General features: G+C 32.0%; 1 protein-coding gene across 1 annotated transcript; it reads left to right on the forward strand.

The window, feature by feature from the left end:
* The first annotated feature begins 674 nt into the window (after positions 1-674).
* Positions 675-4,287, forward strand: LOC131660308 (uncharacterized). Its single transcript, XM_058929524.1, has 2 exons — positions 675-1,476; positions 3,492-4,287. Exons 1-2 carry the CDS (start codon positions 1,015-1,017, stop codon positions 4,263-4,265), a joined length of 1,236 nt encoding a protein of 411 aa, XP_058785507.1. The 5' UTR covers positions 675-1,014; the 3' UTR covers positions 4,266-4,287.
* The last annotated feature ends 5,941 nt before the right edge of the window (positions 4,288-10,228 follow it).

Genomic DNA, 10,228 nt, shown 5'->3' on the forward strand with positions numbered 1-10,228 from the left:
GAGACGGGAGCCAATCTCACGCAGTTTACCTGAATTGTTAAACCCCCTTACATTCCATGAAGCTAACATGGATCACCCTCCAAAGACTCTAGTGCATCTTTCGAAATACCTAGAGCTTCAAATCCATTAAGACAGTTTACTAAGCTAGGAGAATCAGCAAAAATTATTTTCTTACCCCTGTCACGATTGGAAGTCACCATAGTCCAGTTATCTCCTTCATCAGCTATAGTCTCCTCAATTTGCTTAGGTGTGGATGTTACCTCAACTGAAGGAACAACCTCTTTGGCTAGGGGAATTATACTCTCCTGCACTTCTGCCTCAATTTCCTTATATTTAACATTTTTACACTAAATAAGGAAATAAGATAAATTAAAAAAAAAAGAATAATAATTTTACTAAATTATGTTTATTATTATTATTAACTATTAATATATTATAATTATCATTAATAAAATATGAAGAAATAGTAAATTATTAATATCAATTAAAAATTAAAATTACGACAAATATTTTTTACATGCAAAATTTATTTTAGGATACGGAAAGTATTTAATACTATTATTTGCATTTCTTTTTTATTTTAAATTTTAAACGTATATTTTGGTACGAGGTAGTACATCTTAGCTTATAGACATACACCCCACCTACCCTAGCTATCCCATCCAAAACAACCACAACCACAACAAATCCAACTTCACATATAGTAGTACCATTTCAAAACAAACTGCACATTAATTCCTAAGAAGTATTCCTCTAAACTCATTTAGTCTTGCCTAACTAAATTGATCATAGGAAAGAAACTCGTCTTTTACTTTTCAATCCTTCTCTCGTAGCACCTTCCAAGCTTTCTCATCACGCTATATAACAATCCACGATAATACCAACTCCCATCCATCACGCTTCTTCCATTTCACCATTCTTTTCACACTGCATTCTCTTTTCTGTTAGTTTCATTACACATATCACGTGATCACAAAAAAATCCGAATCCCAAAAAACACGGTTCACAGTTGAGATGATGAAAAGTCCTAGAAAATTTACGAATCCGTTTAGTAAATGGATTTCCGATACTAATCGTCGTTTCATTATGTTAATAATTCCTCTTCTTGCTTTTATCATATTCTTCTCTTTTCTTTTCGACCTTCCTTTTCAAAAAGTTAAGAATGGCTTTTACGGCACTACTTCATCTTCACCTTCGAAAGATGAATTGTTACGATCGAAAATTGCGGTGTGTTTGGTAGGTGGTGCTAGAAGGTTCGAATTAACTGGACCTTCGATAATGGATATGATACTGAAAGAGTATCCTAATTCTGATCTTTTTTTGCATAGTCCATTAGACTCAGATGCATTCAAATTCTCACTGTTGAAATCTGCACCGAAAATCGCCGCAGTTAATATATTTCAACCGCAACCGTTACCGGAAAATGAATCCTTTGTTCGAGTTCTATCAGCACATAATTCACCTAACGGAATCCAGGTTTCATAACTATTTTACTTTTTTTTAAAGTTTTTTATTTTATTTATTTTTTCATTATTATTATTTCGCTTTCTGAATTTCTGAAAATATTGCTTGAAGTTGTTGTTTGTTATACCTGTTGGATAATTTGTTATGCTGTTTTGAGTAACAGAATTGAACCACTTTTATTTTGGTGGACAAAATCGAACCACTTTATTTTTTGAACAGATTCCAACTACTTTGCTTTGTTATCTATTTTAAAAGTCTTTTTATGATTGTAACGTAAGAGGGAAAAACAAATTCCATTATATTTTTTGTAGTTTGTTTTAATTAGCTTCCAATCCCATCAAGTTTGGTAGGGAAATTGTTGTAAGGTGATTAGTCATTAAAGAGTGCGACATAAATTTGATCATAACGTAACATTAGATAGGAAGTTCTTATCGTAAACACGTTTGCCTTCATTCGTGCTACAGTATGAAAAGTTAAACTCCATATTACTTCTTTTTTTAATATTTTAACTAAATTTTATTGTTAATTCAAGCTGGTGGGAGGTAAATTTTTATAAGTTGTCATGTTACTATAGTGTTTAATTTAACACAAATGAGAGTTTATAAAATTATTTTATTGAATTTGTTTGAATTTTCAACAACACTTTTGATGAGATAAAACTTAAAAACGAAGGTTTCGCTGTTTTCAGTCGCTATCTATAGAGACATCATCACTGTCTGATTAGCTTCATTGTAGCCCACATCTATTTTCATCACATTTATTTGTCTTTGGGTTTTCCAGTAAATTTGTAGGTATATTCTCTCATAATAAAAGTGAATTTCACTTTTACACTACTAGTCTAGTACTATACCTCACCACTTCCAATAACTTAAAACTAGTCTTTACTTCCACACATTTACTTTACTTATTAGTATTAACGACAGTTCCATTAAGATCGGAATGATTTAAATTTATATTTATATTTTAAATTAAAAATTAAAATTGAAATATATATTTTGATAGAACATTCGTCAACAAGTCAAATGTGTGGATTTGAAATTGAATCCAACACCTTCATTAGATTCATGCATTCTTGCATTTAATGACACATGTAGTAACATGCACATATGATCACAAAGTCAAAAAACATGAAAAATATTTTTTGGTAATTTTTTTCAGCCCTTTTGAAAATTATAATATTTTTTTAAAAAAATTTTAAAAAACAAACAGGTACTAGCTATTATTTTTGCTTTTGGTTTCATTCTCATTTGCTTTTGTAATTCAACATCAAAACTATAAGCATCAATTAATATATTCTCTTTTTTATTATAAAATATAACAAATATATGTTCACTAAATTGGCAAATAAAGTGTCTACACTAGCTATTAATTACTTCCGGTCCAAATTACAAATTGTTTTGGAAAAAACATTGTCTCAAATTACACCCTCCGGTCACTATTATAAGCAAAAAAAATGGTTTAATTCTTGGTCACTATTATAAGCAAAAATCAATTATTACTAAATCATTTAATGCTGTAATTCCTAAGATACCCCTATATTTCATTTTCCAATACTTCATTAAATTTAATAAAGAGGATATTATAGTAAAGTTAATCAATGTTTTCTCCAAAATCTAAAAAGTTAACTACACTTAATTGAATTTCTTAATAATCGTGAAAACTTTTTTTTTGCTTATAAATGTGACCGGAGGGTGTATAAGTTAAATTATAATTTTTATTGAATAATAGAATAAAATACGTTTTTAAATTTTTTATTTATTTGTAAATTCTTTTATAGTTTATTTTTTAGGTAGAAAATCATTATAAAATTTTTTGGCTTCTAGATTAAAATCAAACTTTAGTAGAGAAAAAAAGGAGATGGAGGCTGTTAGACTGGGTTGGCGGGTCTAACTAACCCTCTTTTTTTTCCTTGACGCCAAGGCATTTGAAAAGTTGAGACAATTTATTGTTTTTTCAATTTATTGTTAGTTTGAAAAAGTCAGAGAATAAGTATGAGATTGCGAATTAAATTTACATTCATTTTGCAGGGGCTTATTCAATACTTTGACCTAGTAGAAGGCTGCATAACAATGATAAATTCACACCAACAAAAAAACAACATCAAGTACGATTGGATAATCCGAACACGTGTTGACGGGTACTGGAACGCCCCACTCGGTCCAGAAAATTTCGTTCCGGGTCAATACCTGGTCCCATCCGGTTCATCCTATGGGGGACTCAACGACCGGTTCGGTATAGGCGATCTACGAACCTCAACAATAGCATTATCTCGTCTCTCTCTCATTCCCAAACTAGATTCTGCTGGATTCTCAAATCTCAATTCAGAATCAGCCTTCAAAGCTCAACTCACTACTCAGAGAGTAAGCTACCAAACAAAACGACTCCCGTTTTGTATAGTTTCGGACCGGAAGTACGATTTTCCTCCAACCCCGTTCGGTGTGCCGGTTGCGGCATTGTCGAGCCGCGGTCCGTTAAGTGGAGCTAAGTGTAAACCGTGTAGACCGGTTTGTGTGGGTGTGTGCGTGGAGAATGTGATGAGGTGGGTTGAGAAGGGATGGAGTTGGACCGATTGGGCCGATGGGTCACTCGAGCTGTGTAATGCTGAGGAAAGTTGGGAAAACGGTTGGGAGAATGTTTTTGATAAAGTTGCTGGAAAGAAATTTGGTAATGCTAGGAAGAAAATTCACTCTATGAAATTTGATGATTGTGTTCATGATTTTATGAAGTTGAAAAATCTCACTGCTCAATGGAATGCTCCTCCCATTGAAGAAATTTGTAGTTTGGGGTTAACACATTCTTGAACGAAATTGATTATTCTTTTTTAATATTCCACAGTTAGTTTAGCGCCTAATACAACTTTAGTATATTAACTACTCTTCCGGTCAAGAAAATTGGCGCGAACATAGGAAAGGAAAGAAGGAAAGATATGAAAGTTACAGTTTATTGTTTTGATTTTTTTAGTTAAAATTTTGATATACGGGGGGCATGATATAGAGATTAGAGATATGAGACGATGTTGATATCAAATTAGTTTTTATTTTATCTCAATGGTGTTATTCACGTTTTTGACTCTAAGTAAAATGTTTTTGTCCTGAAAATGTTAATTATATTGTTTCACCAATTAATTTTTGACGAGGAATGTAAGTGAATCTTAATGGTTGTTGTATGGATGAAGAAAGAAAATAAGTAAATGGAAAGTAAGAGGAAAGAATCTTAAAAGAAGGTGATTTTCCCTGATCAGATGGATCTTCAAGACCTGTAAGGATTTGGATCTTCATTGAACTGAGGGGTGTACTTGCAAGGTACTCCGATGTTAAAGTAAGAAGATGGACAACAGAGCGCGAGTACAAGGTAAAGGATAGAAGAAGTGAATGCCTGATTCTCTAGTGAAAGAGGGTATTTATAGCCCCCAGCGCTGGACCAAGATCTCGCTACTGGACTAGATGCCTAAGTCAAGTTAGGAGACTGTCAGGATTCCAGGCGGAAATATCGTTTTATTGTTTAGATTTGTAAAAAATAAATGGATTAAGAGAATAGGTAAAATACTACTTTTACTTCATATCATGTTGAAGAATGCAATACAAAATGATATGAAGTAGAGAAAAATTGAAGAAGTTGTAGACATACTCATAATGGATCGTGACCTGAAGTTGTGTATCCAAGAAGAATGAAGAAATTATTTATGAAACAAAGAAGGATAAATAAGTACAGAACTCTACAAGTAGTAGAAAACAAAATATAATAATAGGATATAATTATAAGAAGAGTATCGAAGCAGCTATCAATTTGAAATATATATGTCATGTAATTATAATGTATCCCCTACTAAAGATATTACCCCCTACTAACAATGTTTAGGGTTTAGGGTTAGTGGGATAGTGTATCAATCTAATTGTAATGAATTGATAGTTGATTGATTGTTTGTACTTGGAACTAAAAGTAACTCCAATGAAAACTTCTTTCAACAATTAATTGATATAAGTTTGTCTATTTTTGATAAAGTGTTATGTATCTATCTTGAAGGCATGTATGTCATTTGTAATTTAAGTTGAAAATGTGACATCCCATGTGATGTTTTGGAATTTTTATACTCTGATTTTCGTATAATTATCGGGTAGAAATTGGGTGTTACATTTGTTGCCCAAAAATACCTCTCTTCCCGACCAACGTCTAGTTTTGGGCAGTCTTCCAGAATTCTTAACTACACTCCTAGAATTCTGGTAGTCATGCGTTTTGGGCCTAATGTAACACCTCTTTTCTAATCCCAATAATAACATATTAACAGAGAAAAATAGAATGCATATAATAAAAAGGGTGTCACATGTCATTTCCAAAACAATTGAAAACCAAACATAAACATACAAACATGCATTCGTCATTTTTGACACAAAAATCATTTTTCAATGTAGGTGTTGTGCTCGAGGTGTTCAAACTATATAAATTTCTATCCGAAGGAATGTTTTGTCAATATTTGCACTAAATATCCACGAGTGGAAGTTTTCTTTAAATTTGTCTGAAGGAATGTTTGGTCAATATTTGTACTAAATATCCACCAGTGAAAGTTGCCTTTAAATCTGTCTGAAGAAACTTTTAATCAATTTTTATACTTAACATCCACTAGTGAAAGATTGTTAATTTTCTTCTTTAAAATAGATTAGAAAATAAATAATATTGATATCGACGTGTCAATGTAGGTGTTATGCTCGAGGTGTTCGGACTATATAAAATTTTGTCTGAAGGAATGTTTGGTCAATATTTGCACTAAATATCCACCAGTGGAAGTTGTCTTTAAATCTGTCTGAAGGAACTTTTGGTCAATTTTTATACTTAACATCCACCAGTGGAAGATTGTTAATTTTCTTCTTTAAAATAGATTAGAAAAACAAATATTATTGATGTACATACCCAAATATTTAAGATTCGGGTTCCATAACCGGAACAAGCGAAGAGTGAACTAAAAGCCTTCAAAAACAGAGGTGATAACTCCAATAACTCAGACTAGTTCCACACTATCCGGACCGGCCACTGTACCTCAACCCGCCTCATACGAGGACGAGAATACTTCTTCCATAACCTGGCCACCGGGTACCTTGTCATTGAACAACCAAGGGTTGTAACGATTCCGACGCATCAATGTCAGCCATTACCAAGATTTGAAGGCTCACAGTGATGAAGGGTAGTTACACATTCATAGCTTTGTGTATAATAACCACTTAATATATAATTATATAAAATAAATATCAATGAAATTAAATAGGGAATTAAAACGGTCGAGTATAATCTCACCAAAAAAAACGGAGGATTATCATAAATGCTACAATTATGAATTTTGTTAAAACAAAATTTAACAATCATTAATCAATTTATCTCATGTTAGAAATCTATGTATCCTCAACTTTTATAGTTACTCTTTTTTCAAATTTTCCACACTAACTGCAAATCAATTTTTTTTATTATTAAATATATATATATTTTTAAATAGTTGGGTATTATCTCACCAAATTTTTTTAAATCATTAATTAATTAACTTTATAAATAATTATAATATTTTTAATATCATTAATTTTTAATATTGTAACAAAAAACTAAAAATCATACTTATTTCATTCATTTTTTCAATCATTAATTAAATAATACTATAAACATAAATATTATAATTTTAAATTGATTGTAATAAATTTAATGACAACCAATCACTACATATCATTAAAAAAATAATAATTCTTATTAATTTTATGTATAATAGTTAGCTAGGTATAACACTATTAATAATCCTTATTAGTTAATTTATTTTAAATTTAAAAATAAAAATGAATTTCTTTATGAGTTTATATTTTATTAATTTGTTAAATAAATGCAAATTATTGTTATAAATGATTAATAATATTTTGTTTAAATTAAAAAATAAAATAATTGTAAGTAATTTAAGCAACACATATAAGGAATAGACATAGTAAAGATGCACATAAGTAAGGTATTACACATCATCATATCTTCATGTTATACTCACACTTTTACAACTTCATCAATACGCGACCACATATCTTCACATACAATACATCATTAAGCAACACAACTAAATCATTATGCAATGTCACATAGAATTTAATGCAACATCATAGACTCATGCATGCGGTACCAAGCTTCACTGATGACTTGGTCATCTTCAATCTCCAAAGATTCCCACCAATAGAATTGATTCCCGTTTGGAACCAGAACACTTCACTAGACCGAAGTCCTAATCACCATCACTGGAAAGAAGTCCTAAACCATGCCATGAATGCAATGATACGCAACAACATATTTAATATGATCACCACTAGTCAACACGCATCATTATTCATGAATCATCATAAGCATCATCATATCATCATAGTAATCCCAAAGAACATCATAACATCATCAATACATCATAATAATATCATAATAAACAAGACATTATCATATCATCATCATAAACAACACAACATCATAATAACCAAATCGTCACTGTGATTCGACACGGAGAACCTATTTCCATTCTAACTTAGATCTTAGAATTATACTCCTTATTCTTCATTTTAGTCTAACTACTTCAAGTTTATTGCGTTAGCTCACCTTAATCCGAGCTCTAGAACTAAAATTATGATCATTTTAAGAATGTCCAAAATAATCATCCAAACCTGCCATCTGTCGCCTAGCGACATCCTCCGTCACATGGAGACACTACTGTCGTGTCACCCGTTGCCCGGCGACACTAGGAGCGACACATTACATAAACTTCCTCTTTTCTGCCTCCCTTCACCCCTAACTTCGCTTGGAGAAGTTTTGTCGCCCGACGATACGACTCCCATTGCCCGGCGATCTTGTGCGAACAGGGTTTTCATATTGCGATTTCTGCACTATACTAGTCCAAACTTCCTGCAATTTCATCATATTACAGTTCCTAAAACATCATATAATCATGGGGTTTCATCATCTATCAATATCCTATAATCCTATACTCATTAAAAGTTTATCGCACTTAATTTAGTTTGAATGATAATTCTTGTATTTATAGATGATATGGTAGAGTGAGAGCAACAAGGGCAGGTGGATGAAAATGGAACTGACGGCAACACTTGATAAAAGAGACCTCTCATAACAGAGAAAAAAAAGTGAAAAAAATACTAAATGGAATAGAGTGTTATCTAATAATGTATGTTTTATTGTTTAGATTTGTAACTAATAAATAGATTAAAAGAATAGGTAAAATACTATTTTTGGTTTTTTATTTTTACTTCGTAAGTTTATTTTATCCTTTCATTTTTTTTTCTAAAAAAAAATACCCTACGTTTATACATAAATTTTCTAGAATCATGCCTCCCGAATTTAATGAACATCACTTGAACTGGGGTTACCCTACTTTCATGCCTTTGGTTGAACTACATGATTCTGAAAAGGGATTTGTTCTGAAGGATATTTGTATTAATGTGAATCAAATTATAGAGATGATTATTTTAAAAAAAAAAATCAATGGTCTATAACAGAACATGTGGTATCTAAGGGACCATTAAGGACATAACTGCGAATATTCCTAGTTCCTTCTCTTCCTCTTCCCCTTCCCCTTCTTCCTCAGACATGGTATTTGCGATAATAGTTTTTCATTAACATAATTATCTTCCTGACCATTGAGAACATTATCAAAGGTGTGGCTTGTGCCAGTAGATGTAACTGCTGCACTAAAAATAAAAATAAAAATAATATATATATGCAATGACAAAATCTATATTACTTTTTAAAAAAGAGAAAAATAAAATAAATTGTAATGTTAAAAGTAATTTCTACAGTTTCTGTTCTACTTGTTTTATATTAGCAAAACTAATATTATTATGTAATGAATTCATTGATAATGTCCTTAATGAGATAGGTTTTCCAACTAAGCTTGTTAATGTTATTATGCAAGCAAATAGATCTACCAAGCTTACTTTTAAACTCAAAAAGGAATGGTGGATTGAGGGGAGTTATCCATGATATTTTAGTATCATGGGAAGGAGGTAAAGTTAGTAGGGGAAGGAAGTAATAGGTAAACTCAAAAAAGGAATGGTGGATTGAGAGGTGTTATCCATGATATTTCAGTATCAGGGGAAGGAGGTAAAGTTAGTAGGGGAAGGAAGTAATAGGAAGGGCAATGTGAAGTAAGGGTTGAGCAGTATGCTTAGTTTACATGAGTCTATGATCGAGACAGGAGAAAGACTTGTGGTGACATGCGCTGGAGGAATGAATAAAGTCTGAACAGAACTCTGGGATAAATTTCCTACTGTGTTTAAGGAAAAGTGGGATTACCTCCTACACGAAAACAAGTTCATTGCATCAATCTCATGCCAAGTAAAGGTCCTGTTAGTATAAGGCCCTACTGATATCCGCATTATCAAAAGGAGGAGATAGAGAGGCAAGTGCAGGAGATGCTGGAAACAAGAATTATCAGGCCTAGCACCAGTGCTTTTTCAAGTCCAGTTCCGTTAGTAAGTCAGGGTAATTGTCTCGGACAAATACCCTATTCCGGTAGTAGATGAATTATTGGATGAATTATTTGGGTCTAAGGTGTTTTCCAAGATAGATCTTAAACCAGGATATCATCAAATAAGGATAGTGAAAAGAAGAGAAGGTGTAGTATTTATGGCATGTGATATCCGGCCAAGGGGTAGCAGCGGGTCCTTCTAAGATTCAATGTGTCCAAGAAAGGTGTAAGAGGGTTCTTGGGCCTGATGGGATATTACAGAAAGTTTGTTAAGGATTACGGGAA

Source organism: Vicia villosa, linkage group LG3 (genome assembly GCF_029867415.1).
Source record: "Vicia villosa cultivar HV-30 ecotype Madison, WI linkage group LG3, Vvil1.0, whole genome shotgun sequence".
In the NCBI taxonomy this organism is placed as follows: Eukaryota; Viridiplantae; Streptophyta; class Magnoliopsida; order Fabales; family Fabaceae; genus Vicia; species Vicia villosa.